Raw genomic sequence first — 17,494 nt, forward strand, 5'->3', positions numbered from 1 at the left:
TTTAAATTATAACCACATTATACATTTGTATTAATTTATGATAAACTCTTTTTCATGGTACATGGACATCGTTCTAATTTTTTATCAATTAATTTAGCAAAACTGTAAATACTCCCTAAATCATTGGACTAACCACTATAAATTGCTATTCCTTAGAGAAACGGAGAACAACAAGGTTCCAAACCTCTTTGAACTTCATCATATTTTATTACATGATTCAATATGTATTAAAACAGTATTCTCAAATTTTTTGAATTTTTCTCAAATCTATGTGTACCCCCCTACGAAAATAGTGAGTTTTCGGTAAATGCTCTATATATGAAGCCTATAATCTTTAATTCGTTTTAAAATTTATAACCACATTATACATTTGTATTAATTTATGATAAACTCCTTTTCATGGTACATGGACTTCGTTCTAATTTTTTCTCAATTAATTTAGCAAAACTGTAAATACTCCCTAAATCATTGGACTAACCACTATAAAATTGCTATTCCCTAGAGAAACGGAGACAACAAAGGTTCCAAACCTCTTTGAACTTCATCATATGTTATTACATGATTCAAATATGTATTAAAACAGCATTCTCAAATTTTTTGAATTTTTCTCAAAATCTATGTGTACCCCCCTACGAAAATAGTGAGTTTTCGGTAAATGCTCTATATATGAAGCCTATAATCTTTTAATTCGTTTTAAAATTTATAACCACATTATACATTTGTATTAATTTATGATAAACTTCTTTTCATGGTACATGGACATCGTTCTAATTTTTTATCCATTAATTTAGCAAAACTGTAAATACTCCCTAAATCATTGGACTAACCACTATAAAATTGATATTCCTTAGAGAAACGGAGACAACAAAGGTTCCAACCTCTTTGAACTTCATCATATTTTATTACATGATTCAAATATGTATTAAAACAGTATTCTCAAATTTTTTGAAATTTTCTCAAAATCTATGTATTCCCCCCTACGAAAATAGTGAGTTTTCGGTAAATGCTCTATATATGAAGCCTATAATCTTTTAATTCGTTTTAAAATTTATAACCACATTATACATTTGTATTAATTTATGATAAACTCCTTTTCATGGTACATGGACATCGTTCTAATTTTTTATCATTAATTTAGCAAAACTGTAAATACTCCCTAAATCATTGGACTAACCACTATAAAATTGCTATTCCTTAGAGAAACGGAGACAACAAAGGTTCCAAACCTCCTTGAACTTCATCATATGTTATTACATGATTCAACTATGCATTAAAAAGTATTGTCAAATTTTTTGAATTTTTCTCAAAATCTATGTGTACCACCCACCCCCCTACGAAAATAGTGAGTTTTCGGTAAATGATCTATATATGAAGCATATAATCTTTTAATTTGTTTTAAAATTTATAAACACATTATACATATGTATTAATTTATGATAAATTCCTTTTCATGGTACATGGACATCGTTCTAATATTTTATCAATTAATTTACTAAAACTGTAAATACTCTCTAAATCATTGGACTAACCACTATAAAATTGCTATTCCCTAGAGAAACGGAGACAACAAAGGTTCCAAACCTCTTTGAACTTCATCATATTTTATTACATGATTCAAATATGTATTAAAACAGTATTGTCAGATTTTTTGAATTTTTCTCAAAATCTATGTGTACCCCCCTACGAAAATAGTGAGTTTTCGGTAAATGATCTATATATGAAGCCTATAATCTTTAAATTCGTTTTAAAATTTATAACCACATTATACATTTGTATTAGTTTATGATAAACTTCATTTCATGGTACATGGACATCGTTCTAATTTTTTATCCATTAATTTAGCCAAACTGTAAATACTCCCTAAATCATTGGACTAACCACTATAAAATTGCTATTCCCTAGAGAAACGGAGACAACAAAGGTTACAAACCTCTTTGAACTTCATCATATGTTATTCCATGATTCAAATATGTATTAAAACAGTATTCTCAAAATTTTTGAATTTTTCTCAAAATCTATGTGTTAACCCCTACGAAAATAGTGAGTTTTCGGTAAATGCTCTATATATGAAGCCTATAATCTTTTAATTCGTTTTAAAATTTATAACCACATTATACATTTGTATTAATTTATGATAAACTCCTTTTCATGGTACATGGACATCGTTCTAATTTTTTATCAATTAATTTAGCAAAACTGTAAATACTCCCTAAATCATTGGACTAACCACTATAAAATTGCTATTCCTTAGAGAAACGGAAACAACAAAGGTTCCAACCTCTTTGAACTTCATCATATTTATTACATGATTCAATATGTATTAAAACAGTATTTTCAATTTTTTTGAATTTTTCTCAAAATCTATGTGTACCCCCCTACGAAAATAGTGAGTTTTCGGTAAATGCTCTATATATGAAGCCTATAATCTTTTAATTCGTTTTAAAATTTATAACCACGTTATACATTTGTATTAATGTATGATAAACTTCTTTTCATGGTAAATGGACATCTTTCTAATTTTTTAACAATTGATTTAGCAAAACTGTAAATACTCCCTAAATCATTGGACTAACCACTATAAAATTGCTATTCCTTAGAGAAACGGAGACAACAAAGGTTCCAAACCTCTTTGAACTTCATCATATTTTATTACATGATTCAAATATGTATTAAAACAGTATTTTCAATTTTTTGAATTTTTCTCAAAATCTATGTGTACCCCCTACGAAAATAGTGAGTTTTCGGTAAATGCTCTATATATGAAGCCTATAATCTTTTAATTCGTTTTAAAATTTATAACCACATTATACATTTGTATTAATTATGATAAACTCCTTTTCATGGTACATGGACATCGTTCTAATTTTTTATCAATTAATTTAGCAAAACTTAATACTCCCTAAATCATTGGACTAACCACTATAAAATTGCTATTCCCTAGAGAAACGGAGACAACAAAGGTTCCAAACCTCTTTGAACTTCATCATATTTATTACATGATTCAAATATGTATTAAAACAGTATTCTCAAATTTTTTGAATTTTTCTCAAAATCTATGTGTACCCCCCTACGAAAATAGTGAGTTTTCGGTAAATGCTCTATATATGAAGCCTATAATCTTTTAATTCGTTTTAAAATTTAAAACCACATTATACATTTGTATTAATTTATGATAAACTCTTTTCATGGTACATGGACATCGTTCTAATTTTTTATCAATTAATTTAGCAAAACTGTAAATACTCCCTAAATCATTGGACTAACCACTATAAAATTGCTATTCCCTAGAGAAACGGAGACAACAAAGGTTCCAAACCTCTTTGAACTTCATCATATTTTATTACATGATTCAAATATGTATTAAAACAGTATTCTCAAATTTTTTGAATTTTTTCTCAAAATCTATGTGTACCCCCTACGAAAATAGTGAGTTTTCGGTAAATGCTCTATATATGAAGCCTATAATCTTTTAATTCGTTTTAAAATTTATAACCACATTATACATTTGTATTAATTTATAATAAACTTTTTTTCATGGTACATGGACATCGTTCTAATTTTTTATCTATTAATTTAGCAAAACTGCAAATACTCCCTAAATCATTGGACTAACCACTATAAAATTGCTATTCCCTAGAGAAACGGAGACAACAAAGGTTCCAAACCTCTTTGAACTTCATCATATATTATTACATGATTCAAATATGTATTAAAACAGTGTTGTCAAATTTTTGTAATTTTTCTCAAAATCTATGTGTACCTTCCTACGAAAATAGTGAGTTTTCGGTAAATGCTCTATATATGAAGCCTATAATCTCTTAATTCGTTTTAAAATTTAAAACCACATTATACATTTGTATTAATTTATGATAAACTTCTTTTCATGGTACATGGACATCGTTCTAATTTTTTATCAATTAATTTAGCAAAACTGTAAATACTCCCTAAATCATTGGACTAACCACTATAAAATTGCTATTCCTTAGAGAAACGGAGACAACAAAGGTTCCAAACCTCTTTGAACTTCATCATATTTTATTACATGATTCAAATATGTATTAAAACAGTATTCTCAATTTTTTTGAATTTTTCTCAAAATCTATGTGTACCCCCCTACGAAAATAGTGAGTTTTCGGTAAATGCTCTATATATGAAGCCTATAATCTTTTAATTCGTTTTAAAATTTATAACCACATTATACATTTGTATTAATTTATGATAAACTCCTTTTCATGGTACATGGACATCGTTCTAATTTTTTATCCATTAATTTAGCAAAACTGTAAATACTCCCTAAATCATTGGACTAACCACTATAAAATTGCTATTCCTTAGAGAAACGGAGACAACAAAGGTTCCAAACCTCTTTGAACTTCATCATATTTTATTACATGATTCAAATATGTATTAAAACAGTATTCTCAAATTTTTTGAATTTTTCTCAAAATCTATGTGTACCCCCTACGAAAATAGTGAGTTTTCGGTAAATGCTCTATATATGAAGCCTATAATCTTTTAATTCGTTTTAAAATTTATAACCACATTATACATTTGTATTAATTTATGATAAACTCCTTTTCATGGTACATGGACATCGTTCTAATTTTTTATCAATTAATTTAGCAAAACTGTAAATACTCCCTAAATCATTGGACTAACCACTATAAAATTGCTATTCCTTAGAGAAACGGAGACAACAAAGGTTCCAAACCTCTTTGAACTTCATCATATTTTATTACATGATTCAAATAAACAGTATTCTCAAATTTTTTGAATTTTTCTCAAAATCTATGTGTACCCCCTACGAAAATAGTGAGTTTTCGGTAAATGCTCTATATATGAAGCCTATAATCTTTTAATTCGTTTTAAAATTTATAACCACATTATACATTTGTATTAATTTATGATAAACTTCTTTTCATGGTACATGGACATCGTTCTAATTTTTTATCAATTAATTTAGCAAAACTGTAAATACTCCCTAAATCATTAGACTAACCACTATAAAATTGCTATTCCCTAGAGAAACAGAGACAACAAAGGTTCTAAAACTCTTTGAACTTCATCATATGTTATTCCATGATTCAAATATGTATTAAAACAGTATTCTCAAATTTTTTGAATTTTTCTCAAAATCTATGTGTACCCCCCTACGAAAATAGTGAGTTTTCGGTAAATGCTCTATATATGAAGCCTAAAATCTTTTAATTCGTTTTAAAATTTATAACCACATTATACCTTTGTATTAATGTATGATAAACTTATTTTCATGGTACATGGACATTTTTCTAATTTTTTATCAATTAATTTAGCAAAACTGTAAATAATCCTTAAATCATTGGACTAACCACTATAAATTGCTATTCCTTAGAGAAACGGAAACAACAAAGGTTCCAAACCTCTTTGAACTTCATCATATTTTATTACATGATTCAAATATGTATTAAAACAGTATTCTCAAATTTTTTGAATTTTTCTCAAAATCTTTATGTACCCCCCTACGAAAATAGTGAGTTTTCGGTAAATGCTCTATATATGAAGCCTATAATCTTTTAATTCGTTTTAAAATTTATAACCACATTATACATTTGTATTAATTTATGATAAACTCATTTTCATGGTACATGCACATCGTTCTATTTTATTATCAATTAATTTAGCAAAACTGTAAATAATCCCTAAATCATTGGACTAACCACTATAAAATTGATATTCCTTAGAGAAACGGAAACAACAAAGGTTCCAAACCTCTTTGAACTTCATCATATTTCATTACATGATTCAAATATGTATTAAAACAGTATTCTCAAATTTTTTGAATTTTTCTCAAAATCTATGTGTACCCCCTACGAAAATAGTGAGTTTTCGGTAAATGCTCTATATATGAAGCCTATAATCTTTTTATTCGTTTTAAAATTTATAACCACATTATACCTTTGTATTAATGTATGATAAACTTCTTTTCATGGTACATGGACATCTTTCTAATTTTTTATCCATTAATTTAGCAAAACTGTAAATACTCCCTAAATCATTGGACTAACCACTATAAATTGCTATTCCTTAGAGAAACGGAAACAACAAAGGTTCCAAACCTCTTTGAACTTCATCATATTTTATTACATGATTCAAATATGTATTAAAACAGTATTCTCAAATTTTTTGAATTTTTCTCAAAATCTATGTGTACCCCCCTACGAAAATAGTGAGTTTTCGGTAAATGCGCTATATCTAAAGCCTATAATCTTTTAATTCGTTTTAGAATTTATAACCACATTATACATTTGTATTACTTTATGATAAACTCCTTTACATGGTACATGGACATCGTTCTAATTTTTTATCCATTAATTTAGCAAAACTGCAAATACTCCCTAAATCATTGGACTAACCACTATAAAATTGCTATTCCCTAAAGAAACGGAGACAACAAATGTTCCAAACCTCTTTGAACTTCATCATATGTTATTACATGATTCAACTATGCATTAAAATAGTATTGTTAAATTTTTTGAATTTTTTTCAAAATCTATATGTACCCCCCTACGAAAAAAATGAGTTTTCGGTAAATGCTCTATATATGAAACCTATAATCTTTTAATTCGTTTTAAAATTTAAAACCACATTATACATTTGTATTAATGTATGATAAACTTCTTTTCATGGTACATGGACATCGTTCTAATTTTTTATCAATTAATTTAGCAAAACTGTAAATACTCCCTAAATCATTGGACTAACCACTATAAATTGCTATTCCTTAGAGAAACGGAAACAACAAAGGTTCCAAACCTCTTTGAACTTCATCATATTTTATTACATAATTCAAATATGTATTAAAACAGTATTCTCAAATTTTTTGAATTTTTCTCAAAATCTATGTGTACCCCCCTACGAAAATAGTGAGTTTTTGGTAAATGCTCTATATATAAAGCCTATAATCTTTTAATTCGTTTTAAAATTTATAACCACATTATACATTTGTATTAATTTATGATAAACTCCTTTTCATGGTACATAGACATCGTTCTAATTTTTTATCCATTAATTTAGCAAAACTGTAAATACTCCCTAAATCATTGGACTAACCACTATAAATTGCTATTCCTTAGAGAAACGGAAACAACAAAGGTTCCAAACCTCATTGAACTTCATCATATTTTATTACATGATTCAAATATGTATTAAATCAGTATTCTCAAATTTTTTGAATTTTTCTCAAAATCTATGTGTACCCCTCTACGAAAATAGTGAGTTTTCGGTAAATGCTCTATATATGAAGCCTATAATCTTTTAATTCATTTTAAAATTTATAACCACATTGTACATTTGTATTAATTTATGATAAACTTCTTTTCATGGTACATGGACATCATTCTAATTTTTTATCCAAAAAATGTTTTAATACATAGTTGAATCATGTAATAAAATTTTTAATACATAGTTTAATCATGTAATAAAAAATTAGAACGATGTCCATGTACCATGAAAAGAATTTTATCATAAATTAATACAAATGTATAATGTGGTTATAAATTTTAAAACGAATTAAAAGATTATAGGCTTCATATATAGATCATTTACCGAAAACTCACTATTTTCGTAGGGGGGTACACATAGATTTTGAGAAAAATTCAAAAAATTTGAGAATACTGTTTCAATGCATAGTTGAATCATGTAATAACATATGATGAATTTCAAAGAGGTTTGGAACCTTTGTTGTCTCCGTTTCTCTAGCGAATAGCAATTTTATAGTGGTTAGTCCAATGATTTAGGGAGTATTTGCAGTTTTGCTAAATTAATGGATAAAAAATTAGAACGATGTCCATGTACCATGAAAAGAAGTTTATCATACAATAATACAAAGGTATAATGTGGTTTTAAATTTTAAAACAAATTTAAAGATTATAGGCTTAATATATAGAGCATTTACTGAAAACTCACTATTTTTGTAGGGGGGTACACATAGATTTTGAGAAAAATTCAAAAAAATTTGAGAATACTGTTTTAATACATATTAAAAAACAGAGACAACAAAGGCTCCAAAACTCTTTGAACATCATCATACGTTAATGTAGGATGCAACTATGCATTAAAACAATATTGTCATATTTTTTGAAATTTTCTCAAAATCTATGTGCTAACACCCCTTCGAAAATATTGAGTTTTTGGTAAATATTTTATATACTGAAGCCTATAATCTTTAGTGTTGTTTTAAAATTTCTAAACACATTCTATATTTGTATCAATGTATTTTAAGCTTTTTTCATGGTATATGGAAATCGTTATAATTTTATTATCAATTAATTTAGTAAAACTTCAAAATACACCCTAAATCGATGGAATAACCACTATAAAATCACTATTTTCTCGAGAAACGGTGACAACAAAGGCTCCAAACCTCTTTGAACATCATCATACGTTAGTGTAGGATGCAACTATGCATTAAAATAATATTTTCATATTTTTGAAATTTTCTCAAAATCTATGTGCTAACCCTTCGAAAATATTGAGTTTTTTGTAAATGTTTTATATACTGAAGCCTATAATCTTTAGTGTTGTTTTAAAATTTGTAATCACATTCTATATTTGTATTAATGTATTTTAAGCTTTTTCCATGGTATATGGAAATCGTTATAATTTTATTATCAATTTATTTAGTAAAACTTCATAATACACACTAAATCGATGGAATAACCACTATAAAATCACTATTTTCTTAAACAAACGAAGACAACAAAGGCTCCAAACCTCTTTGAGCATCATCTTATGTTAGTGCACGATGCAACTATGCATTAAAACAATATTGTCATATTTTTTTAAATTTTCTCAAAATCTATGTGCTAAAACCCCTACGAAAATATTGAGTTTTTGGTAAATGTTTTATATACTGAGCCTATAATCTTTAGTATTGTTTTTAAATTTCTAAACACATTCCAAAATTTGTATTAATATATTTTAAGCTTTTTTCATGGTATATGGAAATCGTTATAATTTTATTATCAATTAATTTAGTAAAACTTCAAAATACACCCTAAATCGATGGAATAACCACTATAAAATCACTATTTTCTCGAAAAACGGAGAAAACAAAGGCTCCAAACCTCTTTGAACATCATCATACGGTAGTGTAGGATGCAACTATGCATTAAAACAATATTTTCATATTTTTTGAAATTTTCTCAAAATCTATGTGCTAACCCTTCGAAAATATTGAGTTTTTTGTAAATGTTTTATATACTGAAGCCTATAATCTTTAGTGTTTTTTAAAATTTGTAATCACATTCTACATTTGTATTAATGTATTTTAAGCTTTTTTCATGGTATATGGAAATCGTTATAATTTTATTATTAATTAATTTAGTAAAACTTCATAATACACACTAAATCGATGGAATAACCACTATAAAATCACTATTTTCTTAAACAAACGGAGAAAACAAAGGCTCCAAACCTCTTTGAGCATCATCTTATGTTAGTGCACGATGCAACTATGCATTAAAACAATATTGTCATATTTTTTTAAATTTTCTCAAAATCTATGTGAACCCCTTCGAAAATATTGAGTTTTTTGTAAATGTTTTATATACTGAAGCCTATAATCTTTAGTGTTGTTTTAAAACTTATAAACACATTCTACATTTGTATTTAATATATTTTAAGCTTTTTTATGGTATATGAGTACCGTTATAATTTTTTTATCAATTAATTTAGTAAAACTTCATAATACACCCTCAATCAATGGAATAACCACTATAAAATCACAATTTTCTTGAAAAACAGAGACATAAAAGGCTCCAAACCTTTTTGAACATGATCATATGTTAGTGGAGGATGCTACTATGCATTAAAACAATATAGTCATATTTTAAAAAACAATTCTCAAAATCTGTGTGTTAACCTTACGAAGATATTGAGTTTTTGGTAAATACTTCATATACTAAAGCCTATAATATTTAGTGTTGTTTTAAAATTTCTAAACACATTCTACATTTTTATTAATGTATTTTAAACTCTTTTTCATGGTATATGGGAATCGTTATAATTTTTATCAATTAATTTAGTAAACTTTCATAATATACCTTAAATCGATGGAATAACTGTTATAAAATAACTATTTTCTTGAGAAACAGAGACAACAAAGGCTCCAAATATTTTTGAACATCATCATATGTTAGTGCAGGATGCAACTATGCATTAAAACAATATTGTCATATTTTTTGAAATTTTCTCAAAATCTATGTGCACCCCTACGAAAATGTTGAGTTTTTGGTAAATATTTTATATTCTGAAGCCTATAATCTTTAGTGTTGTTTTAAAATTTCTAAACACATTCTACATTTGTATTAAAATATTTTAAGCTTTTTTCATGGTATATGGGAACCCTTATAATTTTTTATCAATTAATTTAGTAAAACTTCATAATACATCCTAAATCAATGGAATAACCACTATAAAATCACTATTTTCTTTAAAAACGAAGACCAAAAAGGCTCCAAACCTCTTTGAACATCGTCATATGTTAGTGCAGGATGCAACAATGCATTAAAACAATATTGTCGTATTTTTGAAATTTTTTCAAAATCTATGTGTTAACCCCTACGAAAATATTGAGTTTTTGGTATATATTTTATGTACTTAAGCCTATAATCTTTAGTGTTGTTTTAAAATTTCTAACCACATTATACATTTAAGGAGCATATGAAGTTTTATTAAATTAATTTATAAAAACCAATTGAACTATACTCATTTACCATGAAATAGAGTTTAGCATACATTAATACAAATGTATAATGTGGTTAGAAATTCTAAGACAACACTAAAGATTATAAACTTCAGTATATAAAACATTTACCAAAAACACAATATTTTCGTAGGAGGGCTTAACACATAGATTTTGAGAAAAAAATATAACAATATTGCTTTAATACATAGTTGCCTCTTGTACTGATATATGATGATGGTCAAAGAGAATAGCGATTTTATAATGGTTAATCCACTAATTTAGGCAGTATATGAAGTTTATTAAATTAATTTATAAAAACAATTAAACGATGTTCATTTACTATGAAATAGAGTTTAGCATAAATTAATACAAATGTAGAATATGGTTATAAATTTTAAAACAACACTAAATATTATAGGCTTCAGTATATAAAGTATTTACCAAAAACTCAATATTTTCATAGGAGTGTTAACACATAGACTTTGAGAAAATTTCAAAAAATACGAGAATATTGTTTTAATGCATAGTTGCATCATGTACTAACATATGATGATGTTCAAAGAGGTTTGGAGCCTTTGTTGTCTTTGTTTTTCAAGAAAATAGTGATTTTATAGTGGTTATTCCATCGATTTAAGGAGTATTATGAATTTTTACTAAATTAATTGATAAAAAAAATTATAGCGATTTTCATATGCCATGGTAAGGAGCTTAACATATATTAATATAAATGTAGAATGTGGTTAGACGAAACAATTGATAAAAATTTATTAATTAGTAAAATAGATTTTTTAAAATAATCTATTTTAATAGAGTAGATTGCTTATTCTCATTTAATCGTGTGAACAAAAAAATTAGTATATCACTTAATATATGTAAATAATAAGATTTCTTTATGTATAACTCTGACCTTGGTCTCTCTATGTATATATATTAGTGATTATATACTCTATAATATCATTCAAATCACTACCAAAAACATTACATTGTTCAACAGACAACACCTTCTGTATCCAGTCATGGATAAGTAGTCGTCTCTTGTTCTTGCTCATCCAAGCAGAACCTAAAAGCGTCATTTTTTTTTTTGTAACACAGAGTTGCAATCGTTTAGATAAATTAAAACTTGCGTTCAGATTTTATTTTTAAGGTTACAAAAGTGTTTTTTCAATACAAAGGTTGATAAGCTCATTATATATAGAGTACTTTGTTTTCTATAACAAAGTTTGATAAACACAAAAGTAGCTAATGCAAGTATTCTTCTTCTTTTACTCTGTTCTGGTCTTGGATTTCTTGGTAGATCAGACTCATACTCGCTCTCGATAAGGAAGAATCTCAAGTTAGTCTCTATCTGAAAGCTACAGCTAGGACAAAACCATCTGAGCCCTAATCTCCCTTTGGTCGCGTTTCCAAAACCATAGTTGAGACAGTTGTTGCAATCTTTCTCAGACAAATCTGGCGTGCATTGGACGGCAGCAAAGAATGTCGTGTTAGGTTTCGGACCAGTACCGCTTCCTTGAGCATACTTCCTCTTAACTCCACCTGCTGCAGCTTCTTGTCTGAGTCGGTTAAGTAACTCGCTTTGCAAACGAATAAACTCGTCTTTATCTCCCGCTGCATCATTAGGCTTTGCTGCCTCCAAGACTGGACTCGTTTCGAGTTTCCCTAGAATGGGTTTGTCTGAGTAACGAAACATACATTTCGTGGCTCGCACGTAAGCTTCTCTATGAGCTGGACAGTAAGTTGTGGTTAGGTTTACTGCAGCTTGGGAGATACAATTGAGACAATCTACTCGTGTGAGTACTCTGTTGCAGAGTCCAATGGCTTCTACTCGTTCTTGATCACCGACCAAAAAGTTGTAGAAGTTGTAGGTGTTGGAATGGCGAGAAGGGATTAAAGAGACAAGACGGTTAAGGTTGTTGGAGAATAATGATCGGGAGAAGTTGCTTTGTTGGGGGCATAAACATGTTGTGTTTGAAGGGAAGTTCCATATAGAACTGTCTATGTTGACGGTGATTGGTTGTGCTAAGCTGAGAAAAGGGATGAAAAAGAACAAGAACGAGAAGAACAACAAGTGTTGTGATCGAGAAGAAGAACATGTCATAACCATAGTGAATGATCAGATTTTGAATGTTTTAGTTTCTTCAGTGGTCTTCTTAGTTTATATATTCGAAACCGAACCAAATAAAACGTTAAGTCCATAGACCGAAAACAATGAAAAGTCTATAGAAAAAAAAATCTTTAAAACCTTGTTTTTTTTTTGAATGAAAAAATGACAATTTAATTATTACTTTAAAAATCAAACGCACGTTGTTGTTGATCCTGTGACTTGCGTCAACGTAGAGGGTCCCTGCTACATCGCTATAACAATGTCATTAGATAGCTGAATTGCGGTTGTAATCTAGGATGGTGGTAGAACTTGAAACCTCAAGGAAGAAGATGTTGATTTACAAAAAAAAATCGTTAAGCTTATAAACCATTCGTTCACTGACTAGACTAAACTACCAAGAGTGCGGTGGTATAAAAGTAGTACAAGAGAATATTTTTTTGTATTCAATATGTATTGTAATATATGAAACTAATTTTAGAATTAAATACTGAACGTTCTTATTATTTTGGAACTAATAATAAAATATTAGAAAAAGTAAACCATCAGAAACGGCAATGAGTACAAAATTGAACCATAAAAAACGGTGCACTGGCGTCACGTACTTGTATATATGTGATATGTCTATTCTCCATAGCTGAAAGACCGTCGTTAAGTGGTCAATGAAATCTCTAAGGAGATTTTCAGAAATGTTATTTTCTGATATTTTAAGTATCATTTTATAAGGTTTAATAAATTTCTTGACTGATATAAAAAAACATAAATTTCAAAATTCCGTTCATAAGTTATGAACTTATATAATTCAAAATGTATTAAAACATATAATACATAAAATTATAAGTTAATTCGAAATTGTATAGACTTAAGAATTTTTTGATGTGCCACGGCCGATGCGGTTATCGATGGGGACTTATCAACAGCTTATAATTTTTATAAATCAACTTATAGAAATAGTAGTTTTGAAAAAATATAAGTCCAAACCATAGTTTCATCAAATTTTCTTCATCATATATGTCACCATAACCAATTATATAATGGGTTCAAACCTTCGTGTAGTTAATAGTTGTTTAATTTTGATTAATGTTAAAAATATCGATTATGATATTTGGTGAATAAATTTAACTGAAAAATACAAAAAATGATGTTTTAGATTTTACAACTTTTTGTTTAGTTATTTTATGTTTTGTGAAATTATATTGTTATTATTATTAACAATTTTAGTGAAATATAAACATTTTTTATTCGCTTTAAGCTTCTTTGAATCTGATTCAGATAATAAAATAGTAAGCAAATGTTTTTTTAGAGCCAAGTATCACTAAACTTCAAGCCTTTGCTTGGAAGTTGAAAGCACCAAGGAAGATGTGCCATCTTATATGGCAATTGATCACAGGTCAGGTAGCAGTAACAAGGAATCTAGTAAGGCGTAATATGAGGTGCGATAATTATTGCCCAAGGTGTGGGGAAATAGAGGAATCTGTAACTCATGCAATATTTGAATGCCCTCCAGCCTTGCAAGTATGGTCTTTATCGGTAACTCCTACAAGTCCTGGTATATTCCCAGTGGCGAGCGTCTACACAAACATGGACTATCTTTTCTGGAGGAAAAATAATATCATTGTGCCAGACCAAGACAGGGATCCTTATCCCTGGATAATATGGTATATTTGGAAGGCTCGCAATGATAAGCTTTTCAGGGGTATAGATAGAGATCCTTTGGAACTCGTTCGATACGCAGAGAGTGAATGCCAAGCCTGGTTCAACGCAAATGAGATGATACCGCAACAAGTCCAGGCCAGCAACAATGATGTAAACCAAGTCTTAAGCTTGGGTAATATCTGCTTGTTAGATGGATCTTGGACAGCTTCTGATCGCTTTAGTGGATGTGGATGGGTCTGGTTGGATAGTAGGGAGGACATACAACTTTTGGGAACACGAAACTTTACTCGATGTGAATCAGCGTTGCATTCGGAGGTAGAAGCGCTGCGATGGGCGATGGAGAACATGCTTCAACACTCGCCGTGCCAGAGCTTTGGAACGGACTGCAAAGAGTTGATCGCAATGATAAATGAACCCCAGAAGTGGCCAAGATTTGCGACAGAGCTGGAGAAGATAGAGACGCTGCAGATTTGTTTTCCGGACTTCAAGATCACTCATGTACCACGGCTACGCAATCATTTTCCTGATTTTTTAGCTAAGACTGCTAGGAGCTTTCATAGGGAGTTACTTTTCATTGGTTGTTCTATTCCGGTCTGGTTACCCAGACCACCTCAAGCTTGAGTAATAGAATGGCCGTTTGTCGTCAAAAAAAAAAAAAAAAAAAAAAAAAGAAAGAAAAAATATGGATTTTGCCCCAAAATAAAATAAAATATGGATGAAGTTTTAAAACCCAATAACTGTGCTTCAATATTAAGCCGTGTTGGGCTCCAATATAGGGCTAGAATGTTGATACTCGATATAGTTTACAACTCCAGAGGAATCAACCCATTTGAGATCAATTCATTCTCGGCAGTTTTGTCTTAGAACACGATTCATTGGTATGTTAACTAACTCTAATAGAAAACCTAGAATTCAATGTCATTAGTGTTTGACTTGCCAATGTCAACTGTTCTTTTTGGTATTTAGGAAGTAGAAACACTGTTCAATATTAGCTGTTTGGGACGGTCAACAACAAAATAAGATAAGGTTGTTTTATCGATTTTAACTGAATGAATCTTTTTTGTTCTATTGATTAGTGAGTTGCTTGTTCTCCGCATTGCGCAATCTTTCTGCGTAAAAATGTTCAGTCATCTAGAAGTTATGCATTGAACTTTCCAGAATTTATTCTAAAACGGCTCCAAACGGTTGATTTGACCTTTAATTTGAAACTATCCGTGTTAATATACACTTTAAGGTATTTTCTTGATTCATCAAGTTCTTTTTCCGTTACTCTTTTTCTTCTTCTACATATGTCTTATTCCCTCCAGGTCTGTTTTTTGAAATTATAAACAGAGGGACGAATATTATAACGAGACTGAACATGGAAGAAAGTTCCAAAAATAAAGTGGCTCATAGTCTGAGGATAAAACATTTAAATGTTCTTTGGAATCTTCGTTTTCATTTCTTTATTACTCTGTTTATTGTCTGTGCTCGTTAAAATCGAGTATAACATTACAAAACTGTCTTTTGGGACTTTGTGCTGCCTTCTTTCTTTTTGTTACTATTGTTCACCAATTCTAAAGTAGCTCGTAGTTTCACTATTTTATGTGTCTAGACTCTAGAGAGATATGTTGTCTTGATTGATTCAACGTTTCTTTTCTTTTGAAAATGAACAAAAAAACTACACGTCTTTGCTTTGACCCAAAATAAAAAACTACACGTCTTTGCCTCGTTTTTACCTTACTTTTAAAGTACATGCAGTTGCTGGTATACAATCAAGATGAAAATGCATGCATGCAATGTATTGGGAGATCTAGAAGATCGATCCAATCTAATAGTCAATATTAAGATATACATCAATATATTAGAATAGGAAGTTTATCATTATCTATTACTCCCTCCGTTTCAATATAGATAATGTTTTAGAAAGACTAATTTGTTTCAATTTACATGAAGTTTTGAGATTTTAAGGTTGCTTTTAACTTTATTGGAAATTGTTCAACCAATTAGATTTTACTGTCTCTTTTATAATCGGTTGATTGATTTTATAATTATATTTTTAAAATACCTTTTTAGAGAAATGTAATTTTCTTAATCTTTGTGCACTACTACAAAACATCAAGTATTATGAAACAGAGGGAGTATATATTATTCCATATTAATTTAGGAAATTAGTTTGATTTATTCTCTATATAAACTATGCAACTTGTAACATTATTTTCATGAGAGTCTAATATAATTCTTCCATAAACACTTTTGTGTTCTTTACTCTCATCAATTTGTCATGGTATCAGAGCAAGAACAAAACTAAAAACATCAAAAACATCCTTATTCTCGTGTTGTCTTGCAAAATCACAGAACAATCACTTCTCATTCAAAAACTTCTTTATTCACGACTTGAAGAAGAAGATTTTTATTCAATCATAGTCTTGGTGTCTTTGCAAAATCGCAAATCATCAAACTTATTCTCTATTCCTTTGTTTCTCGATTTGAAACAAGGAAAATTCATTCAACAATTCAAATTCATTCATCAACTTTCATATGGCTATTAGCTCACGAAGATTCAGATTTCTTGACGACAATCTACCGGCAGCCGATTCATCCTACCGTTGTAGGATGGATAAAACAAACATTCGAACCAAAACTCAGATCATCTATCTCTGCTTGCAAAATCGCAAGCTATGGGACATTCATCAAGCTTCCGCAACAATTAGTGCATGAGCTACTTCTACCACCTAATTTGAAGATTGTTCGATCTCATACGTGTTATAACGTATGAGCTTGAGGGAGGGTATTGGGAGATCTAGAAGATCGATCCAATCCAATAGTTAATATTAAGATATACATCAATATATTAGAATATGAAGTTTATCATTATCTATTATATACTATTCCATATTAGTTTAGGAAATTAGTTTGATTTATTCTCAATATAAACTATGCAACTTGTAACATTATTTTCATGAGAATCTAATATAATTTTTTCATAAACACTTTTGTGTTTTTTACTTTCATCAATTTGTCACAATGTC

General features: G+C 29.0%; 1 protein-coding gene across 1 annotated transcript; it reads right to left on the minus strand.

The window, feature by feature from the left end:
• Positions 1-11,684: 11,684 nt before the first annotated feature.
• On the minus strand, positions 11,685-12,830 carry LOC103836955 (cysteine-rich receptor-like protein kinase 41). The gene is made up of 2 exons (XM_009113282.1): positions 11,993-12,830; positions 11,685-11,692 (listed from the first exon to the last, which is right to left on the minus strand). The coding sequence occupies exons 1-2, from the start codon at positions 12,828-12,830 to the stop codon at positions 11,685-11,687; spliced, it is 846 nt and encodes a 281-aa protein (XP_009111530.1).
• Positions 12,831-17,494: the final 4,664 nt, after the last annotated feature.

Source organism: Brassica rapa, chromosome A09 (assembly GCF_000309985.2).
Source record: "Brassica rapa cultivar Chiifu-401-42 chromosome A09, CAAS_Brap_v3.01, whole genome shotgun sequence".
NCBI lineage: Eukaryota > Viridiplantae > Streptophyta > Magnoliopsida > Brassicales > Brassicaceae > Brassica > Brassica rapa.

Bases quoted from the DNA above. Each gene is read 5' to 3' on its own strand.
- LOC103836955 (XM_009113282.1), bottom strand. From the start codon at position 12,830: ATGGTTATGACATGTTCTTCTTCTCGATCACAACACTTGTTGTTCTTC.